The 18,671-nt window shown below is 37.5% G+C and overlaps 1 protein-coding gene across 2 annotated transcripts in view; it reads left to right on the top strand.

Annotated features, from left to right (window-relative positions):
* RSPO2 (R-spondin 2) overlaps nt 1-16,069 on the top strand; it is a 100,712-nt gene extending 84,643 nt beyond the window's left edge. For both annotated transcript variants that reach the window (XR_014850232.1, XM_085053413.1), the window contains one exon: nt 13,963-16,069. Coding sequence is in view for 1 of the 2 variants with exons in the window: in XM_085053413.1 (XP_084909539.1) it covers nt 13,963-14,072 (110 nt within the window). In the remaining variant the exon portion in view is untranslated. The remainder of the gene's footprint in view (nt 1-13,962) is intronic.
* The last annotated feature ends 2,602 nt before the right edge of the window (nt 16,070-18,671 follow it).

The following is an 18,671-nucleotide window of genomic DNA, read 5'->3' as shown; positions in this document are numbered from 1 at the left end:
CAAACATGACCAAAATTTCACTGCTGGATGAAATTTCAGAAAGGAATAATTTATCAAAACAATGTTTTTGAGAAATGATGAGATCAGGCTACTTAAGTTGTTCATTATGTAAATCATGGATGAAATCAATCCCATCTATTATAATTTAAAAAAAGAAAACCATATCTTCCCAGTTTTTAACATATTGTATTTTTCAGTGTTAGTTTTAGCTTCTGTTCTTGGCCTGTTCATAGATCTGCAGCCCATTACGGTGGTGCCTGTTAGAGCAAATACTGTGAAAATTTTGCCAATTTTTCTGTGATTAACCATGTTTTCCAGGAATTCATACTTAATAATAAAAAATCCCTCACAGTTGAGACTTGGCATGGAAAGTCTTGATTCACAAAGATTTCTCTTGTATGTTTATCCAGATATTCAAAAATACATCAGTCATCTAACTTGTAAAATCAAAATAATGTATTGTTTAAAGATCAGAGAATTGTATTTGTTGGAAACAAATAATATTATGATCACTTAATCTAAATAGACACATTTCCTGACTATGAATAATTGCTTTGTTGCACTTACCTTACAAATCGTTCTTAAATGTTTCTGTGTGTTTTGTCTGTTGGGTAGATCCATAGTTTAAAATGGTCAAATTGTTTTCGATATTTTAGAAATATTCAAATGTCTAAGATATTTTCCTTTGAAAAGCTGTGTATCAATGAAAATTTAAATATATAAATAAGTCTGTAACTTGTTGTATGATGTTGATATTACATCCTAATATGCATGTTAAAACTTATTTTTTTTCTGGATATCATGCTTATATTACTGGTGGCAGGATTTTTCCATTCAGTTAATTACATGTAAATAATGATTAATGCAAATTGTGAATGTTCATGATGGAGATATGAGAGTCAATTGGCTTTGTTACTCTTGCCTAGGACATTTCCTTTGTTCTGACAGAGACAAACTCTAACACTGGCAATTTCTAAGTAATAATCCATATAATTGTGCAGATTTAAATTGCCTGCAGTTGACAGGTAAACCAGTAAGAAATGCTTATTCTGTAGTAGAAATATTTCTTTTCAGCTGTGTATTAATGTTTTATGTTTCCTGTCAAAATCAGGTTTGAGGAAAGAACTATTATCTAAAGTTTACTTACACAGAAATGAAGAACAACAGAAATCACATGTTTAAAGCCTGTACACGTGGAAAGAAGTTTAAAGAAGAATAAGTAGATAGTGTTGGGGAGTAAGTAATTATTTGGCTTCATAGAAGGATACTGGAAGATATTATGAATAACTGGAAGGAGAATAAATTCCGACAAGATTTTGAAAGAAATCTCGTGAGGCTGGTAAATGAGGAGAAGAAAATACTTCCAGTCTGAGTTAGAGAGAAGGAAACTGGCTGTAATAGTGGTTTAATTGTCTCAGTAGAGAAAATAAACAATTGAGAGGATACTTGTAACTAATTTGATAAGTATGTCACACCCTAAACAATCCAGTTGTCATCCACTATTAATCTTACAGGGCAGCTTAAATCAACATATGGAATAGATTGTGATGAATGTGTTGGCCAAGAAATGAGTATTTGCTAACATGATGAAATAATTAGCATTTGGTAGAGATCAACCATACCTCAATGTGAGAAGCTGATAATCACTTAGCTGAGCTTGGTCCACATTAATAGCTCCTTCCAGCACTGAAAACTATCAGCCAGTCCAAGTATGTAGCCAAAGTCATACATTTGTGCTAATTTTTTCCCTAGTAGCTGGTACAGTGCTCGGATTTAGGATGAGAATAATGATAACACACTTACATGTTGTTGCTGAACAGTGCTTACACTAAGGCAAGGACTTCTCAGCTTGTGATGCTGCCCTGCCAGCAAGGAGTTGGAGGGGACACAAAAGGTTGGGAGGGGGCACAGCCAGGACAGCTGACCCCACCTGATCAAAGGGATATTACAAACTATATGGCATCATGCTGAACAACAAAAATGGGAGGAATTGGCTGGAGGCTGGCAGCTGCTTCTCAGGGACTGGCTGGGCAATTGCACTGTGCATCTCTTGTTTTCTGTATTCTATCATCATAATCATCATCATCGTTGTTATTGTTACTTCCCCTTCCTTTTCTGATCTATGAAATTGCCTTTATCACAACCCATGAATGTTAACTTTTTTCCAATTGTCTCCCCCCATCCCATGGAAGAGGAGTGAGCCAGTGGCTGTGCTCTGGCCCTGTTTATTTTCATGTAAACATAGAATAATTTGGATTGGCAGGGACCTTAATGACCCTCTAGTTCCAACCCTCCTGCCATGGTCAGGGACATCACCCACCACACCAGCTTGCTGATTTTATTAATAAGATATGGTGCTTACATCTGGCCACTAGTTTAGCAAGGCTTGTGGTTTGTGCTGCTGTACTGTATTCCAGGTTGGGCTCTCTCTGACTGCCAGCCTCAATATCTACTTGTGGAAGTACCTCTGGTGCACAAAGAATTATTAGCATCAGGCATTTCTAAGCAAAAAATAGATCTCAAATGGTTTCAGTCTTTAAGCTAATACTGTCGCAAATAATGAAGGCATTATCTCACATACATTAGAAGCTCACCCAAAGTAGCCATAAGAATCTGATGATGTGGAGAAGGAATAGCATATGCATTTATATTTTTCATATGGTTAATTAAACCCTTAGAATCATTCTGTACATGCTAGGGTTTTATTGGTATTAGAAAAAGAATTTCTTTTTAAAAAAAACCAAAACTGATAATTACTTCTCTCTGTGCTTCTAATCAACAGTCTTTGATGTACATCTGTTTTTTAAGCACATCTGTACTATAACTTCCAGTCAGGAAAAGCCTTTTATGGCAAGTAGCCTTTAAGCTACATGCTGTATTTATTCCACATATTCTTTTTCTTTTTTTCTTAATAAAGTATCCGCATATTTTCCTTCCATTTTCAGTTGCATTTTCAGAGAATATATACTTTAAAATATTTCTGCAAGAAAAAACTTTAGTTTTCCAGTTCAGTTTCGACTTTTTGTTTAAACTGATGGTTGAGAGTATCGTAATGTTTTTCTTGCAGACATATCTCAGAATAAGAAGAGAACCTAATTTTTCCACTCCATATGTGTTATTGGACACCATGTTATATTGCTTCTTATATCATGGGATGCCAAGTGTGTATCCAGCTGCTGTGTGTATGAGGGGGATCTGAAGGCGAAGACAGCCTGCTGTGGTGCTGAGAGCATCTACAGTGCTAGGCTGCTGTAACAGAGATGCTGCAGAGAATACATTGATTCCCCTAACAAATCAGCCTTTTACTTCTGGGAGAGGAAAACAAGCATTTTTTTTTGTTGTGTTCTCCAGGTGAGTGCTGAATAGAAAAATTACATGCTTTTAGGTACAGTGTACTTAAACACTGATGCACTTAGGGTTCAAATACATACTTGTTATTTAGGATTTAAGCATGTGAAATAGCTCGTGTGGATAAATTTATCATCACGGGTTTATTTCAGTTTAGTGAAAGAGTTTTCAGATTAGCCTTTGTTGAGTTCTGCATGGCTGCTGTACGTGAAGCCAGCACTGCCCTGCTGCAGGTGTTCCTGCAGCTGTGCAGGAAGGGACATGGGAGTGCACAGCTGTCCAGAGGAAGGGACATGGGAGTGCACAGCTGTCCAGAGGAAGGGACATGGGAGTGCACAGCTGTCCAGGGGAAGGGACATGGGAGTGCACAGCTGTCCAGGGGAAGGGACACACAAGTTCACAGCTGTCCAGAGGAGGGGACATTCTAGAAGAGACATATATTATCTAGTTTTGCTAGCTGTGTATTTATAATTTAATCTACAGACTTTTGAAAGGTATGCAGGGATGAAGTACTAGGTCCTCATAGGCAGTCCTGGGAAAGTGCTGCTCATTAATCCAGCAAGAAAGCTACTGTAACTTAGGAATAAAGCCATGTAACTCAGGATATCCCTTAAAACCTGACTGGCCACAGTTCAAAGATGGTGACCATCTCTACAGGAGTTCACTAAACTTCCTGGGTATTACCTGGACTGCATTGAGTGGCACAGGTTGGTCCACATCCATATTGCTTGGCTCACAGCTCCCAAGCCAGGCACATGCCTGCAGGAACAGCCTTGGCCTGTGCTGCCTCTCTGGGAGGGACAGGAGCTGTTCCAGGTCAAAACATGACAGACAACTGAGCTACAGTGTCTGGAGATGTTCTCTAGCATTGTTGAATTTAGTAAAGCAGGTCTAGCATTACTGTGGAGAAGTCTGTGGCTGTAATGTGTGGGATGTACAGGTAGAGGGAAGTCCTCAAAGCTAAATTTAGATCATTGGTCTGATCAAATGTCTGAGGAGAGGGGAAAGGTGTACACCATATATACCTCTGAAGTTACAGATAAGCAGAGACTAATCTGGCCAAATTCAGCTAGGCAGTGTGAATATCCTGAGCACCTAGGCAAGTGTAAATCCAAAAAGTGTCAGTGAGCAGTGCAGGTACAGCACTTCATCTGGTACCCTCCTTGCTACAGGAGCAGAATGAGGCAATAATTTTACACCATATTAGAAATAATACATTCATAGTCACTTTCAATTATTATTCAGAAGGAGTATTCCTGCTGGATTGTACTTTAGTTTGTTGTCAGTTAGTTTGGTGCTTAATTTAGCCTCTTTTTTTCCTGAACATCAATCGGATTTATTGCACAATACTTGAAGAGAAGCAGAAGGGATAATAAAAATAATTTTTGAGCTGTTTCAGTTATAAAAAAGAAGAAAAAAAATGAAAAGGTCCTGGAGCAAATTTATTCCTCAATGTGACCTGAATCCCTAATGGGAATTAGAAAAGGACTAACCCTTCACAGCTAAATAGTATTTCACAGAAGAAAATACATATTTAAAAAAAATTAGCTTCTTGGTGTAATCTTCCTCTCAGTAAGAAGCCCTTAATTGAATAAAGTGCAATTTCCAGTAAGAAATTAAACCTTGGGGGTGCCACAAATAAATATTATTGCAATAAAATTAACTTTTTACTCCCAATGTGATGAGATAAAAATAAAATTAATTAAATTCAGTTGGAAACTGGAAGAAAAATTAAGAATTCATTTTGAAATAGTGAGCAGAGGGAGTTAAAAGTCAGATTAGTATCCAGCCAAACTTAGAGGAATCCAAGCCAATTAGTTTTTAGATATAACTGTTGCCTGTATAGTTAAAATACTTTTATATGTGCATGCATACTCTCGAGAGTGTATACATTTTTTAAAATTATTTTAAAATTTGCTTTATATTGCTCTGTAAAAGGACGGAAAATAAACAAGTCCAAACCTTTCATTGTAAATATTTTTCTTTGCTCTGCTTGCAAAGTATCTCATCTGACATGGTGTTGATTAAGATAAGAATAGTGAATACCCTGCATGCAACTGATGTTCATGTTGTTTGAATTCTGAGCTAAATTTACATTAGCCAAACATTTTGGCAACAATGGAGACTCACCTGTTTTTATGCAACTGTGACTGAGAGGAGAATGGGATCCAACATTTGAGCATCAATACTATTTGGTTAAACATGCGTCTCCTATGAGAGTTTTATAGAATTTCCATGCCCCTTTGAGTTTACTAGTTTTCCTCTTCCCCCAGAATGCTTCCTCTTGCTTTCTTCTCTGAGCATGTGTGTGAATTTTTAGTCTTTCACTTTCTATATTCATTCATTCATGAATATGTACTTCTACAAACAAAAAGTAATATTATTCCAGGAAATGTTGGAAGTGGAAGCCAATTTTCAGTTCATACCTCACTGCCACCTACTGTATACTCTGGAAAACTGCACTGTGGGAAATGCAGTAGGTTTCAGCTGTACAAGTTGACTCTTTTCCCAATTAATTTTCCCTAAACTTGAGAGGAAAATCTACTGAACTCTCATTAGGCTGTGACATGTAAATTCCATTCTTTGTGTAGGAATCAGTATTTCTTAAACAGATGACAATGTCTGGTGGTACTCTATATTGTCCAGAAGAAAAGAACATCAGATGTAAGTATTGCTTAGTTAGTTTGTCTTCTGGCCAGATGAGAAATAGATGTGTACTTTGGGAGAGAAAGAATACCTCACTGTGCTTATTCTTGTCCTAAATAGTAATACCTTTGGTTTCTTAATGGGTATGTCAAAACAAAAATCTAGCAGGATTTAGATAGAGGAACTTGAGATATTCTGATATTTCTTTTAGTTGAAGAATTAGTCTTTGAATCTTTTAAATTAGCTTTCATCTCAGTCGCTGATATCTGGTGTATGCAAACACCAAGTGTATGCAGTGCTAAGTGTTGGTTGGGATAGATATAATAACTTACCTAAAGTTGCGAAATTATTAAGTTGAAAATAAACTATCAGGATTCTGGATGTCAGGAACTGAGTAGGATATCACTCAGATCAGCTTTGCACTGAGTGCTTTTGTAATGATTTGTGTAGAAATAACAAGGTTTACTCAAGACAGAAACTTTTCTGATTCCATCTGGAAATCTGTCATCAAACAGACCAGAATGTACGCAAAACATCAAACTCTGTGTTTGCATAAGAGAATTCCTCTTCTTAGACTACTATTAATTTCAGTAGGCTGGAAATAATGTATTTATACTATTAGCTATCAGTATTGCAGCAAAAAGAATAAAAGAAGACCAGTAAGCTTGCAAATGCAAGTATTTCAAAGCTTCATTTGCTGCCTTCATTTTCTTATTTTTATCTGTTGTGATGGTGTCTATAATTATGGTATGGGTTTTTCCTGTTTTTATTCAGGAATTGATCTAAGACCTCAATTGCTCAACATTATTTAGCCCTTGCAAATGAGGGAAGAATGATTAAATAATGCCTTACTTTCTTTGATGTCCATTGTTACCATGTTTCAGTGCTTTGCAAATGTTAATTAACCCACCTTTACACACTCTGGTCTTTGGGGATTTGAAATGGTATTGTGAGCAGCTGATGTACTCTGTGGGAACATTCCATCCCTTCTGGTGTCTTCACAGGCAAATATGTGTTCACAAGACTTTTCCAAATGACATCAGAAATTCACCCAGGAAAATGAAGAACTGGTTTCTGACACTTGACCCTTTCTGTTCCATCTCTTCAACCTTATTTCTTTTCCAGTGTCACTGTCCAAGACTAAATATCTTTCACTCCTTGTCTAAAAAGCTATTTTACTTTGGCTGATGTTCTCCAAATCATATTCATCCTACAGCACATATTGAGCACAGCCAATTTCAGCCTAAATATTATGGAATTAAAAAAATCCACACTTCAAACTGGTTTAGGAAAACTGTCCTGAATTCGGTAGCAGGTGACATTGGTAGAGATGCCCATGGTGTGTGTGGTTTGTGAAGTTATTAAAGCACTTTATGTTCTCTTCCTGTGGGCAATTTGTCAGTGTTGGTTTGTAAATAATGCTTTAGGGAGAGGATAACTTGCTAGCAGAGGAATTTTTTTTTTTTCCATTGAGTGTGTGTTTATAAGATTTCTTAACTATTTGTGCATTTCTCTGGCAGTTTCAGTATCCAGAATTTTTAACTGAAAACCCTGGGAAAGAAATTATTTCTGGGGGATAATTTCTGGACTGAATTCTGTGTTTGCTTGGTTTTTGGATTTTTGCAGTCAGTGTTTGTGTGTAGTTTGATGTGTGGTGCAAATGGAAAGTAAGTGATGAGACATTTGTGGATCTCTGCATGACCAACACCCTGCCAGAGAGAGTTCCTCCAGAAGCTTTCATGAGGAATGGCTGAGGGAGCTGGGGGTGTTCAGTCTGGAGAAGAGGAGAATCAGGGGAGACCTTATCAATCTCTCCACCTACATGAAAGGAGGATGTAGCCAGGTGGGGGTTGGGCTCTTCTCCCAGGCAACCAGTGACAGGATGAAAAACATCACCTCAAGCTGTGCCGGGGGGGTTCAGGCTGGACATCACAATGACTTTCTTCACAGAAAGGCTTGTTATACCAGGGAGGTGGTGGAGTCACCATTCCTGGAAGTGTTCAAGAAAAGAGTGGACATAGCACTTACTGCCATGGTCCAGTTAAGAATGTGGTGATTGGTTGGACTCAATCTTAGAGGTCTTTTCCAACTTAATGGTTCTGTCATTCTGTGATTGTGATATGGTTTGGTGGCAAACAGGGTGATGGTGCTAGATTGGTGGTTTGTCTTGATGATCTTGGAGGACTTTTCCAACCTTAATGATTCTATGATTCTATGATTTTATGATTCTATGATCTGCCATGTCTCTCTTGAGTTGATCTCATTGACTGGTTAATCATTGAATATCTCTATCATCTTTCCACTGCTGTCGTTAGTTCCCTGATGTTGCCATCCTTCAGTGAAATGACTTGATAAAAGCTTTTCTAGCTTCCCACATGGATGAAATGCTGCCACACATGAGGTCTGTGATAGAACTGCGGCTGTAGGAGCATGATGTACAAGCATGTGGCATTTAGCTCTTAAAAGGATAAATGAAAGGGAAGAAAACATTAAAAGGTGTATTTAGCAGGGTCTGCTGTTGTCTCAGGACTTCAATGTGCCTTTGCTGCTTGCAGTGAAAATTCCGCTTATGAAAATCCAGGGAAGGGAATCAGGCAGACACCTGTAAATCCCATCATTCAGTAATCATCAATAGAAGAGAAAAATCATTTAAGTAAGGAAGGAAGTATTAAGCATTCTGATAGCTCTAGTATGATGATTTGTATGTGAGACCACTGAAAATTTGGGGGGAATTACACAGTGCAATAAAACTGCATATGATTGTTTTGTTTTGTTTCTCCTTTTTATTAAATGTTTTAAATTTGCTGCCCTCCTGTGGCTGTATACTGTGCTTTCTCTGCTGAAACTCCCAATGAACAGAATTTGTTAGGACAGCAGTATGTGCAGCAGTGTTTATCCAGCAGATGAAGGACAGTTCAGACACTGAACTGGTGCTGTTTGGCTCAGTCAAGGATCTCAGGAAATGTGTCTGGGAGTTCCTGTGAATACATTTGCTGCCACTTAACTCTGGAGGACCAGGGCTGCCCTGGGTGTTAGCAATCTGCTGACCAAATTCTGTCTGGAGAAAGCTGCCTTTGCAGCTGTAGAAGGTGATAAAGGCTCCTTCTGGACTAGGTAATGTGTATCCCAAATTAACCAGGTGGGTCCATCCAGAAGGAATATGCAGTGTTTCCAAGCACCTTTCAGCTTGGGGTATGAGACAAAACAGAGAACTGAACACAAGTGCATGAGCTGTAGGAGGAACACTGATAAAATGGTACAAAAGCAACATAAAACAAAGAAAAAGGACCAGCAAGAGCCAACTTAAGGTTTTTGGGTTTCTTTTTTTGTTGTAGCTGTAACTCTTTGGTATACAGATAATTGTTGTATATATTGGCATATTGTTTTTCGTTTTCATTCTTGTCATAGTTGCATCCTTACCTCTATGTTATTGTACCATTACTTACATGTTGCCACTAGAAGTTGTGGTTATAATAAAATTTCATTGCATAGCATATTAGTTGCCCATTTACCTACCAGAACTAAGTGGTCCAAACAAAAATTTAATGGGTAACACTGTAAAGACACCACACATTGGGATTAGTTACTTAGAAAATAAAGTGTTACTCACTGGTAATTTATAAAGCGAATTGCAAGACTGAATTTTTAAAAATTGGACTAAAGAGTTTAAATTAATGGCTTTACCAGTAATGCGAGATGCAGGGTGATAGATAGGGCTTTCAAGGCTTTTATTTGATAGGTAATTGAACACTGAATTCAACTACATTTCACATCTTTCTTGGGCCCTATACATTTTAGTGTATACATATGACTTTACAGAGAATTAAACAAATTATGTAAATCATGTTCAGAACTGACTTTGATAACAGAAATTAAGGAGCCTGTTTTTAGACAGTCAGAGATTAAAAAATCCTTTTCAAGGAAAAGCTAGTTATGTAGTTAGTATGCATAGGAAAACACAGCAAAAATAAATGTGAGACTATAGTAACTTGAACAGTGCTCATATATCCTGTCCTTTGCATGAATTATTTGTATTTGCTCCCCTTGCTGCTAGCATTAAAGTCTCAAAAAAAAAAAAAAAAAAGATAAAGTCAGCAGTCATAAAACAAAGATTGAAGGTGAGCCCTGATCTGGAGACCTATAACACAAAAAGCAGAAACAAGGTGCATTGCTATCTGCCATATGACAAGCAGGCGAGCATCCTTCCACTAGGAAGGATGTAATGTCACTTAAAACATCAGTGCTGCCTGCGGATCCTAGGCAGCTGCAATGGATTGTTTGCCTGCTTAGACACTGTTTCTGATCAGGAGGGGTTTCTAAAGTAGCTGGATCAGACTTATTAACTCAGATATTCATAGAACCATACCATGTGTTGGGTTGGAAGAGACCTTAAAGATCATTTATTCCAAACCCCCTGCCTTGGGCAGGGATGCCTTCCACTAGACCAGGTTGCTCAAAGCCTTATGCATCCTGACCTTGAACACTTCCAGGGATGCAGCAGGCACAACTTCTCTGGATAACCTTTTACAGTGCCTCACCACCCCCACAGTAAAGAATTGCTTCCTGATATCTAATTTAAACCTCCTCTCTTTCAGTTTAAAGCTATTTCCTCTTGCACTATCACTACATGTCCTTCCTTGTAAGAAATCCCTCTCAGTTCTCTTGTATTGTCACTTTCTGTTCTGCACAGTAACGTTATAGCCTTTTGATAGTGATAAAATCCCTGTAAAGAGAGAGTCCTTTTGCTCACCTTCCTCATTTGCTTCAGTCAGGAATTACCTTCTATGTGCAACAGTAGGTTCTGGGCTGTAATACAGTGCTGCTAAAAAAAATCCACTCTTTTTCAACTGCACAACAGAGCCAAGCACAGCAGAGCCCTGCTGCTTCCTATGGAGAGAGGAAATCAGGGTCAGGGCTCTCGCTCTAAGGAGCAAGAAGTGAGTGTGGCAAGGTGTGGGGAAGGTTGTGCAGGACTCCCTACACATGAGGTTGTCCACACCTGACCCACGACACAGAGCAGAGGTAGCTGCTGCCATCCTGACCCCAGGGGACTCTCTCCTCCATCGGCTGTGCTCGTCCCACTGCCCTCCAGTCAGGGAACTGGGATAGCTTGGCTTGCAGATCCTCTCAGAGGATCTACTCTGCATATCATAAACATAATTTTCTTCAAAAGATGTCTACAGCAAGATATTCAGGAAGTACTTCTGCTCACTGCACTTCTGCTGATAGAATAAGCACTGTAATTGAAATCTGCCTTTAATAAAAGTTCTCATGCATGGGTGCTTCAGCAGCATACTTTGTTTGAACTCTAGTCTTTATAGCCACTTTTTTCTTGCTAATCTCCAATCTCTGTTGAGTTCTACTAGCAATATGGGAACTGATAGTTAGCCAAGAAATACCTTTTATATTCATTTTTCTGGTTAAAATGACATTTGGAATTTGGGACCCCTAGCATCACCAGATCATCTGGATTTTCTCTGTGTGGTTTAACATTGTCCTGAAAATAACGAAACTTAATCTGTAGAGCAGGGCAATTTGTGATATAGTGAGCAGCCAAAGAACTCCTAACAGAAGAACAAACTATCAGTTCTCAGGGATGCTGCCTCTGCATGGGTTGCCAGTCCACAGCAAATGTAAAAGAAGGTAATTTGCCTTTGGTGTCCCTTGGAATAAAAAAGCAGGTACATAGACAATTGCTGCAGAGCAGCACAAGCATTGTAATGTTCTCATTACACAGTGCAGATCAAATCATTGAACTCCAGTTCATTTCTATGTTAGGGATATCATACAGGGACTGTGCTGGCCGTTTGGTTGGATGTTTATGTTGCAGTAGCTACTTTCTAAGTCTTAGGCACAGATACCAGCTGTGTTGTGTGTCATTTTATCAGTGTGTTTCAAAGTTTTTTAGAGGAAAAACAACAGGATCTTTCACTATCTAGACTTACAGTAAGCAATTAATCTAGTTCTCTGGAGGAGGTCATTGAGAAACTAGATGAGACACTGAAGGTTATATTTTTTCTACTGATTGCTCTATTTAGTAAAAAACCTCAGAAGGTAAAATCACTGAGCAAACTGGGCAGCAAATTTCCAATAAAGTTCTGATTGATTCTGCTGGTCTTGTGGGACTCAATTGACCAGCAGAATTGGTCACTCATATTATTTTCCCTCATCTACTCCACCTTAGTAAGTATTTCAAAGATTTGGGTCAAAAAATTTAGACTATAGAAAGTGCAAGTTAGAATACAGTGTTGAGCAATATATTCATGTAAGTTCTGATGCCTTACAATGTAGGAACTAGTAGAATTCCATTAAAAAAATTATATGGAAATTTCTATAATTCAAAACACCTTATTGTAATGCCACTTTGTGTCAAGTGTTCCTTCCCTCCGACCTCATTAGGTGTGCCTCGTCATTAGATACACTGTTACTAAAGAGTTTTAACTTAAAAGCTGCTTTGATTAATGCGTGGTTGGACTGAGGATTTATTGTGTAGGATTAACTAGATTTAAAAATGGCAAAATGCCATAGTAACTTTAATGCCAGATTTTAATGAGAAGCAGAATTAAACTCCAAGGACCCTTATGATTTTTAATATGGACTAAACTCATGTGCTCATTACCTTAATGTCCTGTCTTATTTTATATACAAGTATTCCAATATTTCCTAGAGAATAGTAGCCTAGAAAGTGTATTACAAATGTGTAACCTCAAGTATATAACCCTATATTTGTAATGAATCACAAATTTTGATAATTTTCTAGTCAGATTTATTCACTATTATTATCAAATAGAGGAAAATCTCTTTGCACTGGTTTGGGCCTTTTTAATTAAGAAACAATATGGAAGCAAAAAAAAACCTGACTGGCAAACATTTGTTCCAATTAATAATGTACTGACAATGTAGATGAAAATTGCATTTTCACATTTTTATGTAATCTGCTAATTGAATTTCTTTTTACTGTCTTCTTAAGTTCATTTAGTGCTCCTGAAAGTTTACAAAGTTGGTGTTCTAGAGTTTAATAACCTTATTTTTTTACCATTGATCACGTATTTTAGTATATGATACTGCCAAGAAAATCCTGACCATTCTCACATCTGACAGCATTTGGTCATCTCCTTAAATCCTACTAGACTTGATAGGATTTAAGCATATACTTAAAAGGTAATGCATTGCTCAATGAGGGCCTTTGTATCTGACATTTTTTCTGTCCATGCTATCTTTGCTGAGATAACCAAAGGGCACTGATTTATTATTAGAGCTAAACAGGAAAAGCTTTCTCATTCAAAAAGCTTGTAAACTTTTTTCTGAATTGATCCTTATTTCCCAATTTTGTTCATTTTCCAATGACCTTTCAATGACAGAAACATGTAATGAAGTTTTTATTTCTGCACAGTTATATACTGTGAGAATTGGGCACAATGTACTAATAAGCAATGACAACAATTCTTCGCAGAGGTGGTACTGTCTCTGCCAAAGCATGTAGGATGACATCCAACCAAGTACTTGGGCTGTAGTGCCTAATTTCTCATTGAAATCACAGATATATTGGGCATGACTTAAATAGGATTACTCACTCAGGCAAATTTACACAAGGGTCTAAGGCATATATCCAGCTTCCAGTGAGTGAGGAGTCTGCACACTCATTTGGCTCTGGGCCTTGGGTACTTGCATAACGTTGCTTGTGTAACTTACCCTGCCAAAAATGAAGCCTGCATCAACATGGTTACTCATACCAGAAAAATTGTGCCCGTGGACAAGTGATGACAGTTGGGGATCCTGCTTCCTTTTGTATCACACTGAAAACTTCTGGTTTCAGTGATGATTGAAGCTCTTTAGACAGCATTACCATTGCGGTCCCTATTGATAATTTCTGTGCCACTGAGTTGTTTTTGTTGGGTTTTTTTATCACTTCTGGATTCTCTACTTGTCTCATTGCTATTATTTGTTTTTCTTTTTTTTTTTTTTTAGGGAGAAGGCCAGCAAAAACGAAGGACAAAAAAAAGAAGAAAAAGAATTTGATGGAAAGGGCTCAGAAGCAGCACAGCATCTTTTTAGCAACAGATAAAACAAGCCAGTAAAGACTTGATTTTCTTTAATGTATTTTTTTGCAAAGTGCACAAAAGCTGCTATATGCTCCTGCCCATGGATGCACTACAATTCAGCTGCTTTGACAGTATTGGTGGCAAATAACTTGTGAAGATAAAGCCCACAAGCTTGTTTGTTTTATTTATATATTTTTTTATTTTATTTTTTCCTCTCATTTTTGACCTGAAGACTTCAAGGTCAGGCGTGCACTGAGTTGGATCAGTGGAAGTGGTCCTGAAGTGCATCAGAGATATTGTTCTGAGTGCCTGGTCAACGTGTTGACAAAGAAAGAAACCTACGTAGCACCAGTAGGTGGACTTGTGCATATTTAAATAAAGAAGGAAAAAAAGGAAGTCTTGGAGGTACTATTGCATTTATGGCCTTTGTTTCCTATATTTGTACATTTCAAGAGTAAATGGATGTGACTTACCTAGTTAGTGTTAATGTACATTGTTCTCAGCACCTGCTACGTTGACACAGTTGTATAATAAAACTGCTTTAAGACAATGTTCCACAGGATTCACTGCTTAGACTCATGAAGCACAACAGACTCTATGTGTACATATTACTCTGTCTACATATAAATGAACATATTTACTGTACATCTATGCATTTTTATGTATAATACTTCTTACATGTTTAAAGGTATGTCCTATTGGTTCTAGTAATATACTTTAAAATAATCCAGTAAATGTTTACTTTTTGCTATGTTTTAAGTATCTTCTCATGTTCCTCAATAGTTACAAACTGGATTTCTTTTTCCCATTTACAAAGCACACTCCTTTGCAAAACTACCTTGCACTGACCCTCACAATGGGGTGTCAGCTCTGAAGTACACTTGCTAGACTAGTAACCCACAAATCCTTTCTGCTATTCTTTACTGTCTCAGCCCCCATGTATTTTGTCTCAGAAAAAGAAGTTTAATGTTTTTTAAGATAAGGCACAATGACGATAGAAGTTTTGAGTGTCAGGAGAGAAATTATTTGTAAAGTTCTTGATATCTAAGATTGTATGTGTAGTTTGTTTTTTTTTTTCCCCATGTAATGAACAGTGTTTTATTTCAGTTAGTCCAGATGCAGTCACATAAGAAAAAAAAATGCCTGAATGAGGAAGAAACAAAATAAAAGTTACGTGAGGTCAGCCATTCAAAAATATAGAAAACACCATTGTCCCAGTATTGCTGATTATTTGTAGAATTTTAACAAATTTAATTTGCAGCTGTTGTTTGCTTTGGGATATTTTTTGTGGGGGAGAGGTGGAGACAGTTTTCTCTATGGGACATTAAAATGGCTCAGGATGTATAATTTGGTAATCTAGCATTTCTGGGCAAGAATTCAAGGTGATTTTTGGATACTTGACAGGGAAAGCCTACACTAAAGTGCCTGTTGTTTAGGCTGTCACTTAAGAGAAATTATATCAGTTTTAGGACTAAAACTTGCATATGACCTACAAGAAAAAATGAAACAGCAAAACAGACCCCAGACCCCCACAAACCTCTTTTTGACACGTACTTTAGAAAAATCCCACAAATACCAGTTTTAGTTTCATGGGTTATATGCTTTTCAAATAAACAGGGGAAATAAAGCATCTGTAAGCACAAATATATCTGTATTTAGCTACGACAAGTGTTACTACCGAAATGTGCAGTAGTTAGACACATATGAATGTTCCATCAACTGCTTGTGGACTTCCACTCAACTGTCAGGTTTTCACTGTGTGTTCATATTTACCTAGAACATAATAATGTTATAGACAGTTAGACTGTTCTAATTCTGGGATGCTATTTTGGACATAAAATGCTCACTTCAAAAAAAAAAGTCAATAAGAACTGTAGCTGTCTGTTTGCTTATTGGTTATCAAATCTGGCTGTAAGTGCAGTTAATGCCCTCATTCAAGCCTTTCAGTAGTGGTTACAAATATTGTATTAGGCATGTCATGGAAAGAATGCTACAAAATACAATAAAACGGTGTCACAAGCTTCTGAGTAAAATATTTTTGGTCCTCTTAAATTCGAATAGCGTATTCCTTTGGAATTGCATACAAATAGAAGAACTGGAGGAGGTGGGTACGTGCAGATTTTCTTCCACTGGAGTGAAAAATATGAAGGATTTCCAAACAACTGTTTTGTTGATACTTAGGTTTGAAAAGACACTGAGCACTAGACATACATTGGTTTCTCCTGTACCAGTCACCTTCACATTTAGTGTTCTTGGAAGTGTAGAATGAAAAAATTCATCCCTAAGTAGCAGATGCCCTTGAGTGTAGCTCCTCCTTTGTCCTAGACATCCTGCCCTTGCATGGTGGACTCTCTCCATGTGTTCATGGCACTGGGGGTTTTGTGGGATCATACTTGGAGGTTGGAAAGGATGATTCCTTGGACATCAGGAAAAGGCTTCGTACTGAAAGAGCATTTGGTCCCAGACTCCTCAGGGAAGGGGTCATGACACCAAGCCTGTCCAAGTTCAAGGAGTGTCTGGACAATGCTCTTAGTAATATGGTTTAGTTTTAGGTACTCCTGTGAGGAGCAGGGAGTTGGACTCAGTGATCCTTGTGGGTCTTTTCCATCTTAGGATATTCTATGATTTGATAAATCTATGACCTTGAGAGATCAGCTAGTCCAAATATTTGGTTGAAACAGGATTGCCTTGAAGGGCTGCCTATCTTCAGATACTGTTTCTTGATAAAGTGAAGATCAGGTTTTCAAAGCTGGATAACATAAAAACAGCCTGTGCCCACGGGTGCCTCTTATTTCTTTTTAATTTTCTTAGAAGTGGGCTTATAAAGATCTTAGTTCTTTCCTGGTAAGCAACTGACCAGGTACAGATAATGCCTTTCCCCCCTTTCAGAGCTGTTATTGTTCTGCTGAATCTCTTTCTCTCAAACAGCAGAAGGTTTCAGAGCAGTGGAACTTTTGTGTTCACAAGGCTTTTATGCCCTAGTTTAATGATTCACTACTGGAAATTTATTTTTAACTACAAAAGATTCAAATTAGGAGGATAAAGAACTTTATATGTTGTAGTCATTGGTTTAAAAAAGCTGTTACATTGTTATGATGAGTGGAAAGGGCTTTTTCAAAAGCATACACTATTTATATCTTACTCACATTTCCCAGAAGAGACAATTGCACACTGCACTGTGTATTTAAGATCTCTCTATTCTCAGTTTGCCTTAGCTTATCTTGGCTTCCTAATATCTGTCTTTAAATTAAAAACAAAACAAAACAAAACAAAAAAAAAAAAAGAAGAAAAAAGAAAAACAACCCCAGGTGTATTTTTAAAGCAGTTATTTTGTGGCTGACTGGTCTTCATTGCATCTCAGCTGCTCTTGCTAATGAGAAATTATTGTTATATATCTCTGTTTATTCCGGGGGAAAAAAAAACCCCAATGTTGTATTCCATGTTAAGGTAATGCAGACCTTCCATATTACAAATGTCATATAAGGAAATTGTTCTCCTCTTACATCTGGATGCTCAATATAAAGATGTCTGCAAAAGAATAGGGAATACTTACAGAGCTTACATGTTGTGTCTCCATTTATCAGTATGAGTTACACAAAATTGCAGAGCAGAAATAATAGGTTTTCATCCAAGTTAGCTAAAAACAAAACAAAAATCAATTAAGCACCATGTTAACTATTTTTATTGAAAACAAAAATATTACTAAAATCCTGGTTGAAACCTTATAAAATGAGAAGGCAGGTTTTTTCCAGACAGATTAAGATCAAATTCAGTGTTTCGACTTTGTTATGATGATGAAATAGAATATGGAATAAAAATAACTGGATATTTCTGGCACAAGTGCCATGCTTTTTTCAGTGGGTGATATTACTGAAGGCTGATGATACCACTTACCAGAGGGTATGAGATGTTTTTTTTTATTCAAACTCTCTCTCTTCACCAACAAAATGTATTTGTCTTTTGACACCAGTTCACTTTCACTTCCAATGGTGTAAGCCAGCATGAATTCCAGTAAGCTCTAGACTGAAGTTATTTTGGACTGACCCCAAGAAGAACAAAATGTACCCTTCTGAAAGTGTAACCCAGAAACCACTGTCGGCTCTTTGTTTAGTTCTTTACCGAAAGCTCTGTGCTGAACCTGGCATCGTTTCTTTCATGAGAAGCCTCTGTCCAGGACTGAGGAAAGGACATTAACTTTAGGAAGTATTAGAGCAGCCTGATCTGCAGGACATCTGGGAGAAGAACAGCTCAGTATTTGAAGTGCAGTTCCTCTCAAAAGTGAAAAACTGTAAGACAAGTCTGACTAGAGAGAGCATCCGAAGTGAGCCCAGCCTTTAGCCCACTGCCAAACTCTTCTAGACTTCAATTGATTTTTTTTTAATGCAAACTAGTTCTGTTTATGTCTAATGAACTTATGTCTTCAACCCCAGTGAAGCTGTATACTTACTTAAAGGGCCAGTAATATATCTGTGGTCATACCAGCTGCAGAAATGCTGCCCAGCCTCCTTGTTTTGAAATTGTGTCTTCAGTGACAACCATGTAACCCCGTTGATTTTAATTGGGCAATACTGATGAAGCTAATGAACAGTTCACAGACCACCAATGAATAAACACTGAAAGTGAGGCTGGTTTGTT

The sequence above is a fragment of the Lichenostomus cassidix genome, chromosome 2 (assembly GCF_008360975.1).
Source record: "Lichenostomus cassidix isolate B80296 chromosome 2, HeHo_3.0, whole genome shotgun sequence".
Lineage (NCBI taxonomy): Eukaryota > Metazoa > Chordata > Aves > Passeriformes > Meliphagidae > Lichenostomus > Lichenostomus cassidix.
This window is presented reverse-complemented; position numbering and strand designations above follow the sequence as displayed.